Source organism: Pipra filicauda, unplaced genomic scaffold (genome assembly GCF_003945595.2).
Source record: "Pipra filicauda isolate LSUMZ 115617 unplaced genomic scaffold, ASM394559v2 scaffold5_size6683894_pilon, whole genome shotgun sequence".
Lineage (NCBI taxonomy): Eukaryota > Metazoa > Chordata > Aves > Passeriformes > Pipridae > Pipra > Pipra filicauda.
In genome coordinates, this window is record NW_024104754.1 from 1,802,307 (window position 1) to 1,829,391 (window position 27,085).

General features: G+C 35.8%; 1 protein-coding gene across 2 annotated transcripts in view; it reads right to left on the reverse strand.

The window, feature by feature from the left end:
* SLC25A12 (solute carrier family 25 member 12) overlaps positions 1-27,085 on the reverse strand; it is a 45,723-nt gene that overhangs the window by 18,443 nt on the left and 195 nt on the right. Inside the window, exons 2-9 of one of the 2 annotated variants that reach the window (XM_027733665.2) lie at positions 26,617-26,670; positions 22,269-22,411; positions 17,234-17,349; positions 8,363-8,502; positions 5,477-5,623; positions 4,239-4,377; positions 2,856-2,949; positions 2,193-2,277 (exon numbers count right to left, since the gene is read on the reverse strand). In XM_027733665.2, the coding sequence (XP_027589466.1) occupies positions 2,193-2,277; positions 2,856-2,949; positions 4,239-4,377; positions 5,477-5,623; positions 8,363-8,502; positions 17,234-17,349; positions 22,269-22,411; positions 26,617-26,670 (918 nt within the window). Of the gene's footprint in view, positions 1-2,192; positions 2,278-2,855; positions 2,950-4,238; positions 4,378-5,476; positions 5,624-8,362; positions 8,503-17,233; positions 17,350-22,268; positions 22,412-26,616; positions 26,671-27,085 lie in introns of those variants that run through there. The other variant, XM_027733667.2, reaches the window with a different exon arrangement.

Sequence of the window (27,085 nt, forward strand, 5' to 3'; positions counted from 1 at the left end):
TCCCCACTGCAAACAACACAGACCTCAGTGCAACCTGCTCTGTTGGGACTGGTGTTACACTGGGTGTGCAAAAACCTGCCTTTACTGCATAAAGTTACACTGTACATACACAGTGTAGGACAAAAGCCTATGAGATCAAGATGAGATCATCATCTGTAAAGAAACATGAATTACATTTTATACACTTTTTCCACAGAATAAAGATACAGCTAAAACCACTTCCCTCCACAAGGCATTTTCCTCCCCCACAATATAGGTAAACAGAGAAGAATAGTGAAATTCTACGTAGCACCAAAACTGCACATGTGGGCCAGCATAAAAAAAGCATAAATCAAATGTACTGCTTTTACAAGCAAATAGAAGCAATAAATTTGAAGAATATCCTCAATATTTCAAAACCACTATAATTTCCTATTAAAAAAATAATAAAAACAAACCCATAAAAATAAATTTAAAAATATAGATACAAACCTTTTGATTCATGTAAATGAAAGACACATGCAATAATATACCTCAAAAAGCCTTAGATGCAGAACTAGTTCTTCCACAAAAATTTTCTCCTAGTTTAGCACACCTGCTGCCTTTCAGCTGTTTTAAGATTATTCTTTTTTTCTAAGCTTCACATGGCTCTCATCAAAATCTAATCATTGCATTTAGACATTAATCTTAATGAATACACCACTGAATGTTAAAAATCAAATTCTTTCTGAAGGAAATGTCACTTTTATATTATTAAATAAGTGTTCACAAAGTTTTCAGTTTACTTGTGTGTTCAGATGGATATGTAAATGAGTGTAATTAATGCTATAGCTTTCAAATCATGAATATTTATAAACAGAAAATTACTGTAGCTGTCATCCCCATAGGATATTCAGCTGCTAGGCTTTAAAAAAATCTTACACAATGAAAAAAACCTGACAATAAAGTAAACATGGCTGAAAGCGGGCTAATTTTCATTTCTACTAAATCTATATAGAGTGATTTTATGTAAAAATTTAGATTTTTCTTTACAAAGGAATTTTTAAATCACATAAAAGTGATTATAGAATTGGTTTCATTTTCCAGGGACAGCTGGACCTAAGTGGGATGGTATTTGCTCCTCATGAAGGAATATCTTTCATTTTGTCAATACAGTTAAATAAGTTAATATAGGGTTCACTTAGGATAAGGTCTAATAAAAGACTGTTTCTTATAAATCAAAGAAAATGGAATTACTTTGCTTTCTGCTGTCTGGTCTTAACACAGAAAGTAGAGTAAGAGGAAAATAAGTCCTATATATGAAAGACTTGCTATATTCTGTATAGGACTGTTTTTCAACCATATCAGTTGAACTAAGTCAAGATTTTCCTGTTACTGATACATATCCTAGATCTTGTAGTGGATATAACTGCTTAAAGGAACCTCTTTGCAACAGCTGAGAAAGAAAAGACTTTATAAATGCAAGCTTCCGTTTTCAGATAGACTCCTGGGACCCCTCATCGGCTGGCAAATACATGACATTGATGTGGCAAAAAAGGCCACAGTGCTGGTCACTGTGCTGCCACTTTATCTCAGACCACCTGCAGCAGGACTGGCAGTGGCATCTCCAGGGTAGGCACCAAAGTCAGTGAAGGAGGAGGGGGAGGATGTGCTCCAGGCACCAGAGATTCCCCTGCAGCCTGTGATGAAGACCACAGTGAGGCAGGCTGTCCTTCTGTAGCACATGGAGGTCCACAGTGGAGCAGAGATCCCCCTGCAGTCCCTGGAGGGGACAGGTGGATGTGCCCAAAGGAGGCTGTGATGCCACAGGGGATCCATGCTGGAGCTATTCCTGAAGGACTGCATCCCGTGGAAGGGACCCACACTGGAGCAGTTCATGAAGAACTGCAGCCTATGGGAAGGACTCATGTTGGAGAAATTCATGGAGGGATGTGTCCTGTGAAAAGCCTTTTCAGGACCAAACAAATGTATTTGTTTGGAATCCAAGTATCTACACATGCTTGTACCTAAACTGGCCATTCTTCAATATGACATCTAATACCTCGTTTAGACACATACAGTGTCTGATAGTCTGCCCTGTTTCTATCCTTACAGCAATACACACAGCATGTTTCACTTGTTAGGAATCTGTTAAAAGTGTATTAATCTTATTTTTCATTTGCAAGTACATGCAAACATTCCCATAATTTCAACAATTTTATTCTTCTACCCACCTGCCTCTGGAGTTCTGCCAGGTTGTAAGGTAATGCACCTTCAGCCAGTGGTGCTATTCTCTCAATATCTGCCAAAGTTAAACGCCTTTACACACAGCAGAGAAAAGCAAATTACGGTTAGATAAAACATCAAACATATTCAATACAGTATTCCTGGCCACCCCCCCACAGAGTACATCTGAGTTTAGAAAAAGACTGTCATATTTGAATGCACACCTAAGAACTCTGCTACGCTGCAATAAAGAATGCTTGGAGATGAAGGGAGCTTGGGTTATTCAGAAGCGAGTTCTTGATTACCAGTAACAAGGAATATAATACACAAGTTAAACTATTTCTAGCTATTTCTACCTAAGATCTTGTTTGCATTAAAAATCCACGCAAAACATCAACCAGTGCATTGCAGCCTTTTGGAAGTACTGTGTTTTATACTGTTTTGCTATTTCATATGTATACCTATAACAGAACAATTAATAACTGTGCTTGATATACACAATCCACTTACAAAACCCCTGCACACACCAAAATCACTTTACATTGAACAAATTACTGTAACGAAATACAATGAAACACAAAACTTTGTAAGATTAAGACAAAAATAAGTAGTTTTCACACAGAAAACAGAAAAATAATGGTTGCAAAATGATAAAATAATCATTATGTTACCCGGTAACACTGTATAAATCTGTAAGTTGGTAGAGAATATCTATTTCCATTGGTGTAACTTGTCCAAAGTGGATTGCAGAGTGGGTAAATTCCTCTGGATTTAAAAGGGAAATAGAAATACAACAACTGGGTTATTTGTCAAATTTCCTCTTTAAATGGTCACAAATAACTTTAATATCATAAAAATGAAGTCTATCACCAAGAAGCAAAATCCATAATGCAAAGGGGAAAGATATCTTTAGGAAAACATCTATCCTGAAACAGGCCTTTGCAACACAGAGCAAATCTGACCCTGCAACTCTGATTTATGGTAAGAATTCATCAAAAACAGCAAAACCCCTCAGATGAGAAAGCTTAATAAAATGACCCCCACAATTTGTGATTCTTGCTTCTAAAGTTCTGCAAAACAGAACAGGATAGAATAATGGTCTGTTATTCACAGCATTAAGGGCAACTGACTCATCTACTGCCATCCTGTCCAGACTTCTTCCTCTTCTAGTTCTGAATGACTCCAAGCTTGGGTATTCATCCAGCCAAATTAACAAGTCTGAGCAGTGAAAACACAGCAGCCTTTTCTCTCGGCACAAACCCAAACAAGATGTATTCATGCATCTGTACCAAAAAACATCGCTAGGCAATTTGTTAGCACAATTTGGAGGATGAAAACAGGAATTTTATGCTTTCCTATACAGAGCACAGGAATATAAGCCAAACAAAGAGGAAAAAGAAAAAAATAATTTGGCATGTTTTTACCACACAATGATTTGACTGGTGTCATCCATACAGGTAATAAAATTGGTGATAAATTCTACCATAAAATGACTACAGAAGCAATCCGCTCGTGCCTGTGGCGAGACTTAGATATGGCAACCTTTCACATGCACAGGGATTTGCCATGTACTAACAGGCATAAACAGTATATAAAACCACTCAGGCGAGTAAGCACTTATGAGGTTATAAATTCATACCATTTTTCTAAAAAAAGATTTAATAATAAATAAAGTAACTAGAGATAAAACAACGCAGAGATTACTCATGATGGATCTTAAAACTTAATCCATTTTACCACATTCTCCAGGATCTTTCTATCTCTAAGCCACAATGCATCTCTTTCAATGAGATATATATAATAATATTCTGACTTGCAGTTACCCATTTAAACTAATAAGGGCAACACAACTTCTGCCAGAATCTTCTCTTTAATGAGCTAACTGAAAATACTTACTAACCTATGAGGATGAAAATCACTCACAGTTAAAAAAACCACTTTTACAGAAGCCCTAACCTTGCATAACATTGCAGCTTCTGACTTGCCTTAACCATAACCAGATTACAAAATTGACAGAATTAAAAAATTAATGAAATGTAGGAAATATACTTTACCTTTTGTGACTTCAATATCTCTTCTTGTACCTGCTATATTACTGTATATCTTCCTAACAAGATCCATGTTATTCAAAAGGGCATTAAATGCATTGAAAAAGGAGAAGCTGACCTGATGAGAAACAGTTCCACCAGCTACCTTTAAAAATGAAATGAATGCAGTTAAGTGCCTTAAGCCCTTCTACAACATCTAATTACAAATTATAGAAACATCCATTTGAGCAAATTATGAAAGAATTAAAGTTATCCTTCTACTCCTGTAATTTCAAGATATTTTTAATGGAAACATGAGAGGAGAATTATTAGACAGGATACTATTTTTGTAGTAAAAACTGAACATCAGGAAACAATTAGGAAATAATCATGTAAGTAGACTATTGTTCAATATATCTGATAGACCCACTAAATGTGTCACTGAGTAATTTTCTACAAGAAAAATGCATGCAAATGCTACTTTAGATAAGGATACTAACTGACTGCTGCATCACATACATCAATGACCATCTACTTCAAAGTCTAAAATTAGTAGATACTCTACATTCTATGGAAGACAATATGCCTTATTAGTAAGGCAAGGCAAGATTTATAGGTAAGATAGTAAGATAAAAGTAATTACTTTATCTTTTATCTAAATTTCATTCTTATATAATGTTCATGCTATTTAAGTTTATAACTTGTACGTCATTACTTTACCTACAGATCTTGCCAAACTATCACAGTCGTAACCATTCTACCTCTAGAATCTACATACTGATTTTCCAAATTCTGATCTGAAAAAGAAAAGAATGCAAGAGTATATAAAAGCACAAAACTGTAAGTAGTCTCCAGTTCCTGAGATTTGTCATATATTCAAATATAAAAATTGAATCCTTTTGTTCTAAATTAATTCCATGGGACTTGGTGATTTTAAGGGTTTCTTCCAACCTAAATGGTTCTACAATTCTGCAATTCTTTCTTTGCCAAGCAAAGTCTGCCCTGCTCTAGTGGAAAGTACAGTAGACTAACTCAAACTGCTTCCAATGGCACTTCAAACATGTAAACCAGACTGCCAACCTATTCACTACTGCAGCCAAGGAATGCTGCCATGTTTCACCCTGACCACTCTATTATGAAGCTTATAATCTCTAGCACCAAGGCAGTGACAAGCAGGTAGATGACAAAGTGAGAGAGAAGCAGGACCATCTTAAAGCATTACAGCTAAAAACCACTGAACTCAAGGCCCTTTTTTTTACACTTACAGAAACTAAATTTTCTTCCACAAATGGAGTTAGCATATGTGAGCGAATGGTAACCATGATCTCATTGAAGTCCAGCCCAGTTATCAGACCAGTTTTGTTTTTGTCCTTCAGAGCAAAGGCTTGTCTTGCATGTTCTGACTGTAGCTCCTAGAATGGATATTCAGAGACAGCAGATTAGAAACAAATTCTGTAACTCACTGTTCACAAAACTCTAGCTAACTTCACAATCTTATGCTCCAATAGGTCTGTGCACATAGACCACAGCACAAGTACAGTTTAAACTTCAAGACTAGCTCAACTAAAACAAGAAGTCTGCATACTGATTCTATCCACAGATCATTCCTCTCTCAAAGAAAAGCCTCAATTCAACTTTAAGGAAACATGCACCTTCATTAAATGATTTGAGAAATAAACTTCATATACCCTTCTCCTGTCTGCTATCTATTTCTTTATCAAATACTGCTAGAGAAACTTCTGGTATTGATCTTAAAGACTCAAAGTGAGCTGATCTCTTACACATCCAAGATGAGATATGACTGGGCTATTATAAACTAACTCATTGAAAAGTACTTGAAAATAAACAGGAGGACAGTGAAAATTATATAATATAGATTTGGATTGCCCCAAACAGCTATCTTCCATAATGTCAGAAATGGTCATTCATTTCAGGCAATTTAAAACTCCTATACGAACTGTAAAAACCTTCATACAAAGCACACTGTGGTAACCTAACCTCAAGATAATAATGATGGTTGTAAATTCTATGTCCAGAAAAAGTTGTTTCCTTCTATTCAAGCAAACAATAAAAGCACATTCAGCTGTCATTCAGATCTCTAGAAGCTGCTAAAATAATAACCATGTTCTGACAGACAGTAAGAAGAGGGCAAACCATCTGGCTTATATCACCTTTGCAGTAATTTCTCAACTCTCATAAACTCATGATCAAGGTTTTCTAGATCAGGGTGCAACAAATGTGCTCTGATCCAAGTCCCAAACCCCAAAAGATGCCATTAAACCAAATGAGAAAAACCACCTGATCTAAAAGAAGGGGTAACAATATCCAATTTGTGTACATATTGAAATTACTGCAACCCATACTAGCCTTCTCTACTAAGGGTTTTTATTATATGATGACAGTAAGAGGTTACTTTATCTTACATGGCAGTATCTTGGAACAATAAACATAAAACCAGAACAGATATTTATCACTTTGCTCTGAGTTCCCAACAAAAGGGTTCTTCTCACTAATAATCCGGGGGCTCATTTCTGCACTCATGTCCCAGATTTGTGCCTGGGATCACTTAAAATATGTAGTGTCAAACATGGGACACAGTTTGTTACTTCAAAGTATCAGGTTATACTGCAGCCTTGAAAGAACTGTGCTAAACTCCAGTACCTCAATACAGACTTCAGTTCCTACAGTTAGGTATGTTTTTCTAGAGTCTGCTCTAGATCAAGACACATCTCAGTATAGGAAAGACATGGACTTGTTGGAGCAGGTCCAGCGGAGGGCCACAAAAATGACAGAGGGCTGGAGCACCTACCCTATGAGAAAGGGCTGAGAGAGCTGGGACTGTTCAGCCTGGACAGATGAAAACAGAAGGATCCTGGAAGATCTTACTATGGCCTTTCAATACTTAAAAGAGGGTTTATAAGAAAGATGGGGACACACTTTTTAGGGCTCATTGTGGTAGGGCAAGGGGTAATGGTTTTAAACTAAAAAAAGGGTAGATTCAGATCAGATGTAAGAATGACGTTCTCTATGATGAGGGTAAAATACTGGAACAGGCTGCCCAGAGAGGTGGTAGGTGCCCCATTCCTAGAAACACTCAAGGTCAGGTTGAACAGAGCTATGTGCAACCTGATCTAGTTGAAGATGTCCCTGCACATTGCAGGCAGGGGTGGACTAGATGACCTTTAAAGGCCCCTTCCAACCCAAACTATTCTGTGATACCTATTTTTATCCTGGACAGTAACTGCAGATGTCAAAGCACATTATCACTCCTTACTTTTAAGACAGTACATACAAAACTTTTTTTGTGCCAAAGACCAGCTCTGGAAGTGCATGATCTATTTTTCTTCATGTCTACTAGACAGAAAATTATATCATGAGTATATCCATTGTATGTTAATTTATGGGATTCAGTGCAATTACCTACAATTCCGTCAACTCCTTTTCCACGAATTATAATGTAAATTCCTCCTACTTTCCTCTTTCTCTATCCTTTATAACTGACATCATTATTTCTTTCTAGTATAATGTTCAATTCATAATGTTTTAACTGTTAACTTTTTGGCTTAGCACAAGGTGCAGTTCAACAAGTGAAATCCTTTAAAGCCCAATTCCTAGAGGACATTTCAGCAACATCTCAGGAAATCAGATTTACCTCCTGCAAAGTTGGCTGCATTTAAGACTTAACTCCCAATATACGTGCGGTAGCATGCATGCCAGTGAGTGAAGAAAAGTATTAGGATAATGTTTATAAAACTAAAAGAAATGTTACAGAAGCTAAAACCTCTATATGGGAAGTTATACGGTTGATAACAACTAGCTATATTAAGGATGCTAAGTTTCTCTGGTAGAGGTTAGTTTTGCTATTAAACTCCTATGACAGAAAAAGTAGACCCTCAAACCAGTGTTAACAACAATCAGTAAAATTGTTAATTCCGTAAACAGTATGTTTAGTCCTATTCTTTGAAAGTATGGTATGCAAGTTAAAGCACAATGAGTACACACTGCTTACAATGGAGAAATAACAGTTCATCATAACTGTCAGGATTAGTATCAGATAAGGCAGAATAAGCTCAAAATTTATAATGGTATTAGTGTATTAATAGAAGTGAAATGAGTTTCAGTTCTACTTTCGAAGAAGGTTAATAACTGACCTGAAGAAACTGAGTGAACTCTGAATAGTTAAGATGCTTCTTCCTGTTATGTCCAAAATGCAGTCGAATGAACTCACAGTCCCAGTTGAAGGGGATATGAAGATGAGTAAGAGTTTGTTCAAATATTTCTTTGACATTTGCTTTGGGGGAGGGAAAAACAACAAGTGAGCCTCGGGGTACAATAAATCTACAAACATTCCAGGAAGGATACAAACAAATGATGATTTCAGCAGCTGTTTAAGAAGTGTTTTAGCTTGTTAAGAATAATTGCTAACTGAACCTTTACAGACCTATAAGAACATATTTGAGACACAACGTGATACTTTTTGTATTACTGCATAAAACCTTGGAGTGAGTGTTTTATTTCGTTTTAATTAAGAAGCAATTTCTCTCATACATGACAAATAAGAGCTATTTTGCATTCTGATATAAAAATCAATAGTGGTTCTCTGCCTCTGCCAGGAGTCAAATTAGGCCCTTTATCAAGAGCACGAATACCTGCATTACAGTCTCAGGCAATATTTGTCATACTAAGTATGGTTTGATTGAAACTTCATTATTACAATCACACTGTCTGAATATGGCTATTGAAGATAGGTATAAGAAATGACATCTAAAACGTATCATTAACTCAGCAGAAAGCACGTTATTAGATGCTTTTGATAAGGCCTTAGCACAAAAATCAAATCCTATAAAACATAATTGATAGTCTCAGTTATTAAAATGTTTTAAGATAAGTGAAGATAGAGATGTCCTCTTTTAAATGAAGTAAAGAAAAAACCTCTTATTTCAGATTATGGAATTCTCCACATGTATACTGTACAACTGAAATGCCAATGCTAAACATATTATCTGAATTTAGTCAAAAACCTCATCTGAAAAACAGCGTGCATTATTCATACACAGCATTGCCATGCTGCAAACAAGCCTGCTTTTTGTGCAGATTATCCAACCACATAAACTGTATAACTGGACATCTACCCATATCATATGAACACTTTTCAAAATTTACCTCATAGTACCTGAAACGGTTTGTTTTTATCAACCCAGAACCTGATGACAACCAAAAAAAATGTGGTATACAGCTTAAATTTAAAGCAAAGTACAAAATATTTTAGCTGAAACCACAACTTTTATATGTTTAAACAGTTATGCTAAAAGACCAAATGCGACAAGATCTTTAATTATCATCTGACAACTCTATCAAGAGCTATTTGTTTGGAGCAAATCTACTGCTTTCTCTAAGCTAAAAGACTACTTGATTCACTCATTGTTTCAATTCAATAGCCCTTCTACTAGTTCTAGATCAAATCTAGGCAAACCACTATATGGTTTTATGTTTTCAGTGAGAAAAGGAAGGTAAATGTCCAAAATATAGGTGTCTCAGTAGAGGCACATACAAAGTAGGATTCCTGGGCTAGATTATCTGCTTTGCAGTTAGACTGAGATTACATATTCAAAGGCAGACTGTGGCTAGTGGTTTAACTGTAATATAACCCTTACTTAAAGGTCAAACACAGAGTATAGTCAAAAACCTACAATTAAAACCAGTTTCCACTGCAAGGTAGGCAAAAGGAGTTGTTAGAGTAAACAAGAAACCTAAAAAACTATTCTGACTACTTGTAACTGTCCACTCATACCTACTCACCAGTATGAATGTGCAAGGTGAGGGTTAAGAAAAAGAAAGATAAAGCACCAAATACACAGTGCTAAACTATTTTATTTATCAACGAACCAAGATCTGTAAATTCAAATTCCCCACCTGCCACTAATTCACTGCAGCTTCTGACCAAGCTACCTGGAGTCTGCATGTACTACAGGCACAATGAGGTCAGTGCAGCTCACTCAGCAGTGGAGTCTGCAAAACAGCACTGAACTGTGGGCAGTGAAGAAGACAGGCCTCCTTCACTGGCTCTGTTGGCTTGGCTACTAATGTACAAAGAGGGTGCCAAGCGGCAACTACCTACATGTCTGTATAACTGATTTCTAATAAACACCAAATTCCCCTAATGAAAACTTAGGAAAGAATGTGCTGAAGCAGCCAGAGAATTTAAATTATATTTTCACTTGTTTCCGATAATTGCTTCTTTTAACCTTAGACAAAGGTTAAAAAAGAAAGGTCTTTTTTCTTAAAACATTTCTTATCCATCCATGTTCATAGAGACAGACCTTTCACTTACTTTTAATGAGACTCAAGCCCCTAGTGTTTTCATAACTCTCACTCCAGCATGTAATTGTGTACTACTTAAACAACCAAGAATCTTAAACTATTATCTTCATAAAAACATTTATAACTAGTCATCAGTGTATCACAAGTCAAGATTCTTCAGCACATAAAAATAAGTTAAATTAATAAATTTATATTCAATAGTTGAGCGTATTGAAGAATTCCAGAAGTGGCTAACTAGTTTTAATAAATGGTCTCCAGATTAGCCTGTTGCTTCTCTGAAAATTTGGGTGCCTTATCCATTTCTCTTCCACAGGCATTCACACCCAGTAACATATACTGCACGTACTATAGTAGTCTGGGTTTAAAGATACGCTCTTGTATCTAATGCTTAATCAATTCCATGTTGGCATTGTTTATGAAACACTTGGAGTACAGAGGCAAAATTGTGTCATAGAATCATAGAGTGGTTTAGGTTGGAAGGGACCTGAAAGATTACATAGTTCCACCCCCTCCACCAGGACACCTTTCACTAGATCACATTGCTCAAAGCCCCGTCCAGCCTGGTCTTGAGCACCTCCAGGCATGGGGTAGCCACAGCTTCTCTGGGCAACCTGTGCCAGTGCCACATCACACTCACAGTTAAAACCACAGAAACACTAAATGCAATCTTCCAAAGCCATCTGAGATTCTCAAACACCTCTCAACAGGTGCTAAAATTTACTATGTCTACCCAAGAGTATGGGTGCTTTCTTCACGATATATCAAGAATACCTTTTTAATCCAATTTTGCTGGCTATTCTCTTATACTAAAGGAAATAGCCATCACCACAGTTAACAACTTGTGTGATGAGAAGCAGCAAACAGACAATCACATTTCAGAAATAATACATAATGTGATCATCACCTGCATTTTCACCACTCTGAATTATGAAGAAATGTTTAATTTTTAATTATTTTTTTCCCCCACAGTAGTAGCAAAGCACTGACAACAAAGAAAACAGGTAACCTTAAGGTACAGATGCCGGGTTTGCCCGTGTTTTTTATCTCCCTCAGAAACCTAGTAACATTTCTAAATTAAGATAAACTACAAATGTTTCAAATTTCCAACAGAGCTATTCTGCAGGGGGCAAACAGCAAATCACTTTTAAAGCCTTTCATTTTAGTATGACATTTTACAGAACGCATTCATCATCTCTGTCAATACATGCTGCTCATTTACTAATGTCTTCTACTCTTTGCTCACCTTTCCACAGTGGAATTCTTTCCTACTGAGCTGATAACTTTCTTTCCAGGCTTACAGGAGCACATTTTCTTCTCAGATGGGCATACAAGTCAGCAGCCTGATGACACACTCAACTTACCATCAGCGCCAGGAACAATAAACCTACTACTCTAGTGCACTAGTACATTACCTCCAAGGCGACACACATTCTCACAAGATTGCTGCAGAATTTCCCCACCCAATCATTTTAAACAAATTATAGATGCCTGGAGCAGCTATCTGCAGGCAGTATACACATGGCTAGCTCAACCTCCATCAAACATTCTTACCTATCAGGCTCAGAAAAATGATAGGAGAAAAACAAAGTTTCTAGGCAATACTCCATATCATATAAGGAGAAAGAATTCTTTAAATTATAAACACTATGACGTCTTGTTGGTGGTCCACTGTAAGGATGAGCTCAGTACTCCAAGTAAACCTTGAGGTAGTACCTATTATTTATTTTGACTTAGCAGCTCCCTAAGAAGCAGACTGGAAACCTCACACAATTCCAGTGCCAACAACGTGTTAACAGTTTGCCATTGCTTCTCACCAGTGATGAAACATCAATCATGCTTGTTAGGGACACAAAAATATAAAAGTGGCAAGTCTTAAGTAGCAGCAAAAGCATACTAAAAGTTTGTTGTTTATCAGGGTTGTTTTGCAGTTTCTTCTGTCTACTCAGTAATCTACTGTCCCATTTGTAGATATTTCAGATCAAATGCACATAATGCATTTTAACATTTATGTTGCTAGTTTTCATTATTTCTGCAAATAGCATATTTTCACTTTGAAGCCTAAAATAAAGAACCACAGTTAAATGCAGAAAGACTTTTTTGTAGCACCTGATGTCACAGAAGTATATTAAAAGTGATCCAAATGTAAGTAATACAATAATTACTTTGACATGAGAAAGCCAAATTAGAAATAGCTACATAGTATTTCTACTTTTATTTTAAAAGGATTAGTGATTCTATTTAAAGTTAAGATTAATGACAGCCTTAACAAAAAATTCCTTTTCTGTTTCCCTGTTGTTGAACTATGGTTTTGAACTTAGTATTATTATGGAGTTGCCACCCTGCATTGTTCACATGTATTTAAAACTGTGGTTTAAGCCTGAAAAGATCATACCAAAAAAAAAAAAAGACAAAAGGAAGTGGTGTTTCCTACAGTATCTGCATGTGTTAAGTAAAAGACACCTTGAAAACAGGCAACTAACAGCTACCAGGAGGCCAAAAAAATAGCAGTTCTGGTTTACAGCACACTTAATAAAAACACAGTGTTTTTCTTATATCCTCAGCTCTGAAGACATGTGATTGTATTTTTCTGTTTACATTATAAAAGGTTTCCAGCCTTTATGGTTGCAAATAATATTTTAGAACACAGAACTTTTACAATTAAATCCAAATCCTAGCATTTTCAATCCAACTGCCCTTTCAGAAACGGTGGAGAAGTGAGCACTAGGAGTGATCCATGTTTCCTGATGCTCAAAAACAAAGCACTAATAACAACATATATTCAACTCCTTTCTCTTGTTCTTCTCGCTCATCTTCTTCCAGTGTTCTCAAACTCTATGTCCTGATTAGGGGAATCCTGAACTTTCTCTCCCAGATTAAAACTGGTTTAAGAAAATAGATGGGCAAGAGTTCGGTATCACTGTACACCCAACTTCTGAAACTATTAAACTGATGTTTATTATTTCAGTTCACCAATATCATATAATTTTCAAATAGTTGCATTACTAGGCATCTGATTGCTTTCCTCCTCCCCAATACTTTTGAAGAAGACAGCTATTATACTCTGCAAGATATTTGTAATTAGATTTTGAGCTGCAGGATGTTTTTAAAAGCCTTATGTTCAGTTCCATAAATATTCTCCAATTATCTCCAAAATAATTCTGAGTGCACAAGAATCACGAACATATTTCAGCTCTATCTTTCTATCTGTATCTGCATGTGTATTTAACTAAAAAAGCATCTCTGAAATTCTCCAGTTTATCAGAGAATGGCTTTCTTTGTGATGAGTCTACAAGGAAGAACAGCTGGGAAAAGCCTTGAAAAACTGATGCAGTCCAGATCATTGTATCGTGTGCCAAAGAGATAAATTACAAAGAATCCTTTTACTTCCAGTTAGACAACCTGTTTTTCAGAGAAGTTTCAGTCATAGTCACAGACTTCATCTTTTAGCCATAGTAAGGATTATCTGCTTCAACACTGGAAAAACACAAATAACCTGAGCAAATTCAGGTGTGCTTTAACCTGAATTCAGGTCAAAAGACCTGCACAGAAGAGAGATAATATTCCTTAGTAAAACAGTATAAATTTTACAGAGTGTTTTCAAATATTTCACTCAAGAAGCAGCTTAGTCAGTAACACCCCATGAGCAAAAGAGCAAAGCACTTGTCAGTTTTCTCTGGCTACAGACAGAAACCCGTAACAAGAAAATAACGCATGAGAAAAAAATCACTTTTCTTCATCAGCTTTAGCTGTTACCTTTTAAATATTTTATGGTTAATGTAGTATTGTAAGGGCTCATCAGCAACACATTTTGCATAAAATATTCACCTAGGAAGCATTTATGAAGATGTAGAATCACTTGATCAGGAAAATACATGCTATTTCTCTATTTCTACATGAATTAAAAAGTAACAAACTACACTATCAGTTGTATCACTGGGTTATTAAAATAGTCATTTTACTGCTTTTTATTCACCAGGCTGACAGCAAATCCAGTGTACTAAGCACGCTGTGCAGTTTGCTCATACTAAGTAGGTACAACTTCTTGTTGCAATGAACCTGCCATACAAATGCTGCAGAATACTAACTGCATATTTATAGAAGTCATTCATACAGGGTTTCTGGATGTCCAAAACTCCTGGAAAACTGTCCCAAAGCATTAAGAAAGCAGATGATATTAAAGTGACAGAAGGCTTCATGTTGCAACAATTCCAACTAACATATGATATTGCACAGACAAGTACTTCGATTAGCATTGCATAGCTGACAAGTATTTATATAAAACAGTTTCTAAAGAATCATAAACTCTTGCTCCTCTTCTAAGATAGTTCTTCTGTAATACAATTTAATTAATAGTTTCATCATGGGAGAGTTGGAAGCTCAACGTTTTAAGAGACAAGTGGCAGACTGAGGCTCAAGAGGACTGTAAAATGCTAACGTGCTTTAGTATGGTCCAAAATCATGTCAGTAAATAAATCTTAAATAGCAGGTGTGAACCCAACTAGACCAAATTGCTTTCAAGTACAGAGCCAGTTCTAAAATTCAACAAGTATACTTAACTTTCTCTGGATAACTGAAAATTTGAGTAGACGAGAATATTTTTTGAAAATGCATTATCTCACACAAGGCCAGTGTTGGGTTCAAGTTACTGGTCTAACAGACAGATCCAAGTTAATTCTGTCCCTTGCTCCAGATGCACAGTGTAGGAAAACCTCAGTAAATCCATGTTGCTTCTGGCAAGACTTACTGGTTTGAGTTAGCTTTGGCATCAATGCAATCACATCCACAGAGCATTTCATCTGAGCTAGAAAATCTTGACTGGTGTTTGCTCCCATAACCAACATGGTTTACCTGCAGACTTGGACACATTACACAGCCTGTAACAGACTTGACTTGTCTGACAGCAATTCTCACACCGTCTAAACTTATTCCATTTCAGTACATTTCTGATAATTTACTAAAACTTTTAACTTTAAGACTTATTTTTCTATATTGTCCTGTTTCCACATGGAACTAAACTCTGTGTCTTTCTGTTTATGTGCTATGAAAACGAAAGAGTGCAGGACTCATTCATAAAACAGCCTCTAAAGGCCAGAAGACTGACTTGGAAATTGACTGAAGGGTTACCAAATTCTGAATGTCACATATCACCATTGCCATTTTTCACACATGTATTAATTTGTATGTTATGCATATGAAGTAAACAGCCCATGTTACAAACAAGAATTAAAAAAGGCAAAAAAGCAGCAGCAAATGTGGGAACTGTAGCACAAAAAATATGTACTATGTTATGTTGCAACATATAGTAATAACTGCAATATAATTAATTTTGTAAAAAAACAAGAAACCAACAGTAAATTTTAAGTTCCCTAAGGAATTTCCTATTCAAGATTTATCAGCCCTATAAAAAAAATTCAGCAAGATATAGAAAAAACATGTAATTTTCTGTTTTACAATTTTTCTTGTTTGTGTTGTTCTTTTAGACTTTAATTTAATTACACACTCATAAAAATAACAATCCTCAGTCTGACTGAGCAATCTGTATAAATTGAAATGTATACAATTTTGTTCATTTACGGAACCAGCAATTTCAAGTGTGCTCATGAGAGCTGCGAAGTTCAAATCCCTGTTTTGTGAGACTATTAAATACACCATCATTAACGTGGTCACACTGATTGCAGTAGTTTCTCCAATCCATAATGACTGCATTTACTGACTTCATCTTTACGTAAATTCTAAAATATTTTCTTTTCAAGATGTTGTGTATCCCAATTGCTTAGTATTTGACTCTTCAGTTAACGATGTAATTTAACAGACATCGTAAGTCAAGCAGTTTGTTTCCATAAAACGACCCTTGCATTTTTTTCAACAAGTTGAAACACTTTTCATACGAATGAAATAGTACAAACAGCAAGTGGTTACAAATCCAAGCATAGTTTGTATTTTCTTTATTAAGAGCTTTATTCTTTTGGATAGAAATAACATTTAATTCTCAATCCATTTTATTAAAATTCTTACCATTGATTTATCTAATTTTCATAAACATGAAGTTTTAAAAATAAAGCCTACTCCTCCTTAAACTGCAATGTTAATAACAGTTATTTAGCAATATCATAAAGCAGTATAGTTGGCCTAAAGAATTTCGTCTGATCACTAATTTATGTGATTAGGGGAAAAAAAGGTAACAAAACTGAAGGCCATTATTTTCTTCCTAGTTTTTCAAATATATGATCTAGTTGTAAGTTACACTCATACCATTAAATATTTGCTCCTCAAGAAAAGGAACACTAACCTAGGAAATCAAAAGATTTTAATTTCTATATTGAGCTCTTACTGTATCTAATGACAATTCTTCAAAGATATGTGGAGATCCAGAATGTATTTTAAAACTCCCCCATTGCTGAAGCAGTTTAAAGTCCAGGACATAAAATTTCACTTAGGATGACACTGAGCAAAACATCATTGTATAAACTACCTCAGGAAAATGAAAACTCTTGATTCAAGATGACAGAGCAGAACATATTTTGTTTCTGTGTACTTCTTAAGCTTGTATCACTTGAAAAAGTTCTACTCATGCAAACTCTTAGGAAAACAGTACAGTACTGCACAATATACATTTCTATGCACCTGTGGTCAGGAACCATTATTATGACTGATACTATTTTAATCACTTTCTTAAACTGTTTTTCTTTAGGTATTCTTACCAAATGTTACTTCTCCATTGCCATTCCTGTCAAATAACTGAAAAGCAACAATGAATATTGCATCTGGAGTACACAAAACAGATTCAAATGCCAAAAATTCTTGAAACGAAATTAACCTACAAAGGAAAACACAGAAGTTACAAAGATTTTAAAAATATTCATAATAACAATGATCATTTGCACTTGATACTCTAGAAAACTATATGATCCAAATATTAAAATAAAATTCTAACATAAAATAATTAAGACTCTAGAAACTGAAGTATTTGTTACATTTAAGTAGTTACTTAACCTTCATGCAACTTTCTTCCTCTATAAAGCAACTGAATTCTTCATATCCATCAAAACCAAAACATAATCAATTCCCACTGAACACCTATAATTCATTACTTTGTAATTCTAAATGTAAGCACACAGCACTTAAAAATTAAGAGATAAAACCACAGAAATCCTATTACCATGAAATCTACAGCTCTGACATTGTATTACTATATATATTTCTACTGAGAAAGAAAAGATATTTTAATTCAAGTACAGGAATATACTACAAAACATACATTTTCTTAAAACAATGTCTAACGTTCATGAAAAAAAACAGGGTCAGAAAAAGTTAAACTTTACTACGCATATGGAAAGAATATTACACTTCAAATATAATGTGAACCGCCGAGTCATGTACTTGGGGACAACAAAGAATGTAGGAACATTTGGACACAAGAACAGTTAGACATGACAAGGCAGGGAAGGACTTCGGTGTAACAGCAGATCACAAGATTCTGAGTTGTTTATGCAAGACAATTGCTACACAGAAAAAAGCCAACTCAGGATGCATGAGGAAAGTTGTTTCTGTGCAAGATAAGGAAGCAGCGATAGCCCCAGATAAGGTTCCCACATCATCTCTGCAACACTGCAGAGAAATCCAAGTCCCTGTGGTCACTACATATCAACTCAGACTTGAATGCACAGATAATTTGTTAGGATAATAATAAGTACTTTTTCTAGAGGCACTCAGCTTATTCTGACTTACAGAAAAACAAAATATTTAGAAGGGGTCCGAATGCCACATGCATAAAGAGTTGCAGAAAGATAAGCCTTAAGCTAAGATAAAGGATAATGCTGGCACAAAAAACGATGGGATATATATTTTAGCATCAAATAAATTATCAATGGCAATAAGAATTTCAATTACATTTCTTTAATTAAACAAAAAATTACTATTTCAGTAAATGCTGTTAAAACATAGAATATCACTGTAGATGGTGCATTTTCCTAGAAAATGTACACAATTGATCTGAATTTAGTACTCTTCATAGGCTATCATTAGTTTATAGTGATTAATTCACACAACACTGCTTAGTGCTAATGAGTCAAGTATAAATTCTGTTCCCTACAAAGAAAAAAAAACAGAAGAAAATCAAGCTACACTATTCACTACTTTATCTAGTCTTTCTCTATCAAAGTACACAAGAAGCAGAATTGAGATACTTTAAAAAAAGGTTACTTATGTTAACATCCTTGCATATACATATTACACAGGAAATACAGAAAAAAATAGTGATTTTGAAAATAATTAAGATCTGGCAAATACAGAATCATGGTATTAATGTGTCACATTTCAGCCACAAAAATCAGAGATATGAGAATGGTTCTTCGGATGCAAAGGCAATTTCATCCGAAGGATGACCTTGATAAACAAGGGGTTAGGATGAAAGAAACAGATGATCCTTTAAAACAATTGTAAATACTATCATTTCAAAATATACCTCACATACAAGCATAAAGCTGACATACAAATTAATTCCTAATCAGGAAGCTTTACAATTGACAAAATCAAGTGGCGATCTCTGTAGAACGCATTCGTAGAAGCCTGAACCTGAAAGAAGACGTCTTCAGAGGTCTCACTTTAACAGTGCCTACAGCAAAAGGAGACAGACACATTCAATTGCCTTTCCATATATTCAACTTGCAATGTCTAAGAGCAGGGATATCCTCCGTGATCCTCCATTAGCCATTAGTGGGGAGATAACAGGAACTGGATTAAATGGAATGATGGAGCTTCCCACCCGATCACTACTCAAGTATCACCCAGTGAACCCACTGCACTACAGAGTCCAGAACGATATCAAATCACTCACCTTTCATTTCATTTGTAACATTTTAAAAAAATTTATTTTCCTCTTATTTCCTCTCTACTTTTATCCTCCAAAAGCACACCAAGTAACCCATGTGTTTACAGTTCTTCTCTATCTTTCCTTTTTTCCTACTACAACTCTTTGTTCATTTTTCCCCACACAACATAGCTTTTTAGACGTTATGTATAGCTCTGCTGTGACTCTCCACTATGTGAAATACCAACTCTTTCTTCAGAACTTTGCTCAAGAATGTATTTCCAGATTTAAGGATGATACGCTGACAAAAAGAGTATGTAGAAACAAGCAATTAAAATGAAGAATTTTGAATTACTACTGTGAAATTTTGAAGGCCTGAAGGGAGAAAAAATCTTTTATTTTAAAACTGCAATACCTACTAATGGTAATTGACTTATATAATTGGGAAACTGGTTTAGGCACACATATATATAAGTACATTATTCAGAGAGGGTATTTATCCTAATTTCAAAACCAGTGCCAGCAGTCTCAAGACATAGGAATGTTTACAGCGTCAGTGAAATCCTGCTGTATTAAACAGGCAACAGACAAGGAAGTTTAGGTGAAATTCTGATTTAGAGGTCATTGCATTAATTGCTAAGAACATGCATTTTTAACAATGAGGAATAAACATTTTGAAAGTGAACAGTCTTTTGTTTTATGAACTGCCTTACTGAGTTCCACTAAAGCAAACCAGTCTTGTACTGCAGTAACGGGAGAAGGCAACAGTACTCTGGAACAGTTAAATAAGGATCAGGTTACTATCAGAAAAAAAGTAAAAAAACATTTTTTTTAAACACACGCCTACAGAGAGCCAGTTCCAAAATGTCCTTTTTTTTTTTTTTGTAAAGTGCCAAACTTAAACCTAAAAGACATAAAAAAATATTAACAATGAAAGCAACCAAGAACACTGCGACTATTTATTTGAAGAGCAAGCAAGGCTAAGAGACTACGACAGTAGATACAGAAATGAAATCTTGTAAGAGAGCCCAAAGCTTCTCAATGACTTGCTGCATGACGTTGGGCTGTCATTTAATTTACAAATGTATGTATGGGATAGGGCTTCCTTGGACTTCGTTATAACTTATGTCCTCGGAAAGATGCAATGCATTCTGGAATTCAGTTGAAGATTACAATAATTATTCATGCTACAGATTAAACTCTCTATGCAGATTATATAGATATTAGTGTTTGGATTTTGATATATTAAAACTCACCCCAAATGAAAGCATGTGAATGTAGAAGTAAATAAATAAACCAATGATGATGGGGGTATAACAAATTCTTCACATGAAACACAGATTATGGAGAAATATTTAAAATGTTTAGAAAAATAAGTTTCAGACAAGTATTCAAGCAGATAAACATTTTGCACTGCAGACTATATGGTAGTGTACAATAAAAATCCCAGTCTTCCCATACAGAAGCCGATAAAGCACACTTATCCATATTTGATTAACTCACTTCAAATATTACCCAGATTAAAAAAAAAAAAAAAAATCCCTTTATATTCAATTTGCAGGGAACGCAACAAAAAGTGATGCCTCAAAGTTCTGTTCTAGCAATAAAACAAATTATTGATTTCTTACTGTAAGAAAGATCCTTTTATAAGACATTTTCTGAAGAAATGCACACCATAAAAGATAACCAACAGCTTTTTGAGAGGAACAAGATACTAAGCTGGTTGGTTTACTAGTCATCAAATAGACTATTATTTCAACAGATACATACAAAATATCCTTTCCAATCCGAAACAGAGCAACAAACTGCAGCCATGTACTGGAAACAGAGACAGGTTATTTAGATTTACAAAATATATGCACATTCAAATGTATTAGCAAAGTAGTGTAGCTTTATAAAAAGAAAAATCATGTAACATTACATCAAACAGAAGATCCTATTTTTGTCATTTAGTGTAAAAAGTATATAGCATATATAATTTCACTTGTAGAGCACAGATACTGCGCAGCAAGCTGCTCAAGACAATAAGCAAATTAAGAAAATATTCTAAAGCAGAACACATGAAAACAAAAACATTTAAGTTCAATTTAAAATAAGTTACATCTATACATTTACAAATGTTTACTATTTTAACAGCATTTTCTTCCCTACCAAACAGCCACTCACTTCTGCATTCTTGACCTCTTCTCTGATCCATCTTAACTTCGTCAATTTACTTCAACAATGTCCATACATCCTACTACAATCCAAGGCCAAAACTAGAAGCCTACACACAGCAAAAGAAAAGGCTCCTTGGAAGACAAATGAGTTAGGGGGTACTCAGCAGAGCAGACATTTTGCAAATTGATTTGAGGGAACTGTCTAGCAGCAAGCAGGATCATCTGTAAGTAGCGCTGGAAAAGCTTTATGTGCTGTGACCTCATCTTCATTAGGTAAACACCTTCTTCCTGAGTAGAGTCATTCGTGTTTCACTTTTCTAAGATCAGCACTTCAAAAAAGACCTCAACGGTTTGATTTGAATTGCATACTACAGAAATAAGAATGCTCTTCCATACTTCCAGGTTTAATTACAGGTACTGAAGACGCTATACAGTATCTAATCATGGACACGGACACACAGAAAAGAACTTTTCCGAGGCAATCATACTACGCTGAACTTCCCTGCAGTTTGACTTCCTCAGTACTTGTAGTATTATTAAAATGTCACTAAAACAAATATGAACTTAAAAAAAAATCCATGTTAAACACCACCTTTTTTTCCCAGTTTTCCCAAATCTATAGTCTACTGTACTTGTAAAAAAACTTATCTAAATAAGCTTAAAGTGTAATAAAATCAATAATGTATTTTAGAAGATGAAGTTATCCAACTCACGACTCACGCATGTACTAATGCATTACAAGTTTCAAATGGAAAGCAAAATTCTCACCCATCCTTAGTTTGATCTGCCACTCCAGCCAACAGCTGCACTGTCTTAGGATTGTGATGTGGGTCTGTATGAAGTCCTAGATATTTCTGCACAAAATCTTCTGGGGTCATGTAATGCTCACCATCTTTCTCAACACTTGCATACTACAGTAAAAATAAAAAAACATAACCACACAAACAAAGATTAATCCATTTAAATGCTAATTATTGGTGAGTAACAAACTAGTAACTTTACTGAATGTAACTTAAAATGTTGCACAACTGTCTGCACATAACTGCTCTGAAATTAAAGTCCTCGATTAAATTAACAGTGTTACTGTACTAGTTTTATACTACCAACAATCAGATTTCCCTGCAGAATATATATGTTCACATAATGATCAATATCTTCTAATTAAAAGACAATTATATATTTTCAGAAACTGTCAGGTATTACAACCATGCTGTAGCCTGCCATTTGCTGAAAACACAGCACGTAAGTTTTCCTACCATTTCTAGTAGCAGATATTTTCTGAATAATTGTTCTTGATAGTTACTAGAATTATTTTGGAAAACATATATTATTTCTTTTCTCTTTTTGTGAGAAATAAACTTCCAGATTAATTTTTATCCTGAAACAAATGATTTTAAGTAAAAATTCACACACACAAAAATAGGATTTGAGTAAACTGAAATGTTATTTCTTTCAATTTTACTAGCATTGAATTTTAAATTAAAAATCACAGGCAGATTTAAAATTTTGTTATTGATTTGCATTAGAAGTAATGATTTTTAATTTATTTGTAAAAATGTGTTATGCTTTTCTAAGCCCTAGCAAATAAGCATTCTCTGCAGAAAAAGAAATGGCAATGCCTCCAAATATCTAAAGTGCAACATCTATGCTAATGAATTCAAACTTCAACTAATGGCCTTTTCCACTATATGCTGCAGTACCTTGATTCAGCTGACACAGCTTTACATGAAAGAGTGTCAGCTCTCAAAACAAAGGCTTACTGTGCCAGGGACCCACAGGAATTACAGTATTAACAATAAGATGTACACACAATACCTGTTAAGGTGTAACACTCCATTAAGGTAAAGGGAATCATTCTCATGTCTCATACTTGTTTCACCACCAGTTCAGTCTGGACACACTTTCAGCAGAAAGGAGCTTGCACCAGCATCAGTGCCTGCTTCAGCACCTCCTGTATCCCTTCCACAACACCAGTCCCTCACATCCCCTCATCACCTCTCCCTCTTCCACCCTATAGCTGTGATGACAGCTATTTGCAAGACTGCACTGTAAACCAGATTACTGAATTTATGCAGAATTAAAACAGATTATTTCCACAAAAACAGGAACAAAAAACAGTGGACAGGAATCCTTTAATTCAGCACTGTTGCCAACATGATAGCATAAGGAAATTGTGGCTTCCTTGAATCAACTCTGAAAGGTTCTCTTCCCAGTCGTACACACAAGTGACTGAAAATGCATTACGAAGCACAATTCTGCTGCAAGACATGAAATCCAAAGAAAATGTTATGTATGAAGGACCATCAAACATGCAGAGTACTGAGCATATCTTCAAGAATAATGGAATTCAACTGTATGACAGCAGAGGTGCATATCAAAGACAGTCAAAATCTAAACACCATCCTCTTTTTTTCTCCAGATAACAATTTATCTGACTTTATTATAAACAATGATTTGTCTTACAATAAAAAATGTGTCCAGGAAGTTTTATCACAAAAATTTTGAGACAAAAATAATTAACTGACAGATACACTGAGCTCCATATGAGAAGGTCATGGCATTTTGGAAGAGCTTGGCAGCAAGCCAATAAATTAAGGCCTAACAAAGTAGCCAGGCATGTAAATACATTTGTCCTCAGGTTACCTTTTCACCATGCAACTTCAATCAAGACTCTTTTAGCACAAAATAAGTAAATGTAAATTATGACTAAATATGAATGTAAAATATAACACATCAATTAAATCTGTATTTTCCTCAGTCCTGAATGCTATAACACAAAATTCTTACTATACGTTTATAGACTGTCTTGGGTAAGCACTTTGATGAATTTGCATGAGACTTTTAAAATTCATCACATAAAATGAACACACAAACCCTCTACTCTAGTTGTACAGTCCAGTGCTAGGTACCCACCACACTTTCAGAAACAATGCTTTGTTTTTAAAATTGGTTAGTTTTCAATTTAAAGGAGTTTTCTATCCCAGTGATTTTATCTGGGCAGAAGAGAGAGAAGTTCCAAAGCAGAAGAGACCTACAAGCACTATCAATATTACATTTTTAAAATCAAGCTAAGCTACGAGCAAGAGATTCAGGTAATTTTTAAGCGGTGGTGGGGAACGTTTCCTGTATTAAAACTGGGAATTTGTTTTTGTTTCTTTCTTCACCTTGCTGGAACAGGTTACACTTGAACTCAGCAGGCAGGGAATAATTCAACTATATTTCCCAAAGACTGACTGTGTCTTCCCTAAGAAAAAAGAATGAAGGTTCACTAAGAAATCTAGCAGCTGTGTTTCTACGTAACTCTTTTATCCTTCAGGGATAATTTGTTATCCAATATGTTCTTTTATGGTTGTTACTGAAGCCTGTTCAGCAAACACCTAAGTTACCTGATGGTGCACAGACAAAGAATTTCAATGCCTGCATTTCATAGTTACAAGATTACAGAGAAATAATAGCACATCTTTTTAATGCAAGTAAAATGTTAGATTTTTAACAGTTCAAAATAGTAAAAATAAACATATAGCAAGCTTTTGGAAATCCACTAATACAACGTAAACTACATGGACAGAGGGCACATAGCACTTTAGAAGACATGCATGAAGAGAAGGAAATTTAAGTACACTCTCTGTGATTAAGGTGGATGGTGATGAGGCCTACAGTTCACATCTTCCCTTCTAACCATTTCCAAGGGATGCCAAATTTAGGAAGGAATGCACGACCTTTAGCTGAAGCTCACAGACAGGCCAGCACTCTCAGCAAAGAGCACAACATATTTGACTCCTGATGTGTGCAACACTAGCAGTATTTCTCTACAAATTAAGTCTTGGAAAGAATGATTCTCTTTTGATTTTTTTGAAGCTTGCAACTAAGATCAATTGCTACCCATCAAACAGAAACACAATTTCAAACTCAATTTTAATCAAATATAATGCAAAATAAACTTTCTTTCTATGTTCTTTTTACTGCAAATCTCAAATACTTAAGGGGAGAGAGAAGAGTGTTCATTTTTTTCATCCCTCAGAGCATGCAACAACCCACAACTTAATTTGCATGTTTTTTAGAAGATAACAAGACATGGAGAAGACCCAGAAGCTGTTTTAAAACCAGACTGTCCCCCAGGTTGCTGGAAGATTTTTTGCTAGAAATTAAATGCTGAGATGTCACAGTTTGATGCCAGCATTCTAAGTTTTTGCACTCCAGCAATACTACCAGTGTAATCCAGTATACAAAAGCAAAAATCCGCCAAAATCAGGGTTGGGATCTAACATTTCTCTCTCAGGCAAAAAGGTCTCTCTGACTACTTGTAATATATGGGAAGTATTAGATAATACAGTAGAACCAGAAGTTACATGTCAAAAATAATAGATTTTATTATTTACAGTATTAGCTTTAATATTCATTTTATATTCTTAACTTTTTCACAGAGAAAACCTTCTTGAATATACTGTGTTAACATTCAATATAAAAGGAAAAGAAGCTATTTTAGTGATTTTGAAATATCAGTGCCCCAACTATGAACCTAAAACACAGTTGTTGTTCTTATTCCATATGCTTGATTCATAGCTTATTATCAAAGTTACAGGTTTGACTCAATTTTCCTTTCTGACTGTGCTTTACTGTAACTAAGGGAGTGTAAAAAGCTTCATGCTCTTATTTATATATATCTTAATTATAAGGCCCTGCAAGGGATAATATTATGAAATGCATAAATCTTTAGTTATCAATTTTAAGTTCCAAAAACATTGCCAGCGGTCCATCCATTTGTGAGAGGAACACATATAAACCCCAAAGATAAAACATACAGGCAGAATAATTTTTTTGAATCTTGGAAAAGTATATTTTAAAAATAACAGTACTTAGTTATAGCTTTTTATTTTATAGAAAACTTGAAAATACTTCAGAAAAATATTTAGCATTATAATTTGGAAATGGTTAATCAGGATTTGTGTCACCAGCAGTTTCTGCTCGATGCCTGACAGCCTCTTCAATACACTGTGCCTGCAAAGTGAAGTTTTAAGTATCCCAGCAGCACAACGTGTTTGATTCCATGGCAAACTGCTGGGAGGGCAAAAAGCAGAAGTCTGTCACTTAAACAACACTAGACAGATCTTTTTACCTGCAAAAAAATATTTCGTAGTTCGGCGGGGTCCGCTCTTTTGGCTGAGTGCACCTGTAAACACAAGCAAGATACTGCTTCGAGAGCCGTGCCACTGACAGAGCCCCGACACCACTCGCTGTAAGGGCGGCCATGGGGCGTCCCTTGAGACCCACAGGCCCAACCCCAGCCAACACCGCGCTGTGCTGCTGTGGGACCGCACCAGGCTCGGTGCCGGTGACAGCTGTCAGCCCCGGGCTGCCTGCGAGAGCCGCGGCGCCCCGGCCCAGGAACGGCCCCTCGGAACGGCCCCGCCACGGCCCGCGGGCCAGGCCGGCTCCGCCACAACCCCCGCCACCGCCGGGGGCCCCGGCCCGCACCCCCCGCGGCACCGCGGCGGCGGAGGCACCGCGGGCTGCGCTGCCGCTCCCCCGGGCCGCCCCACCATCACCGCCGGCCGCTCCCCCTGGCCCCCGCGGGCTCCCTCAGC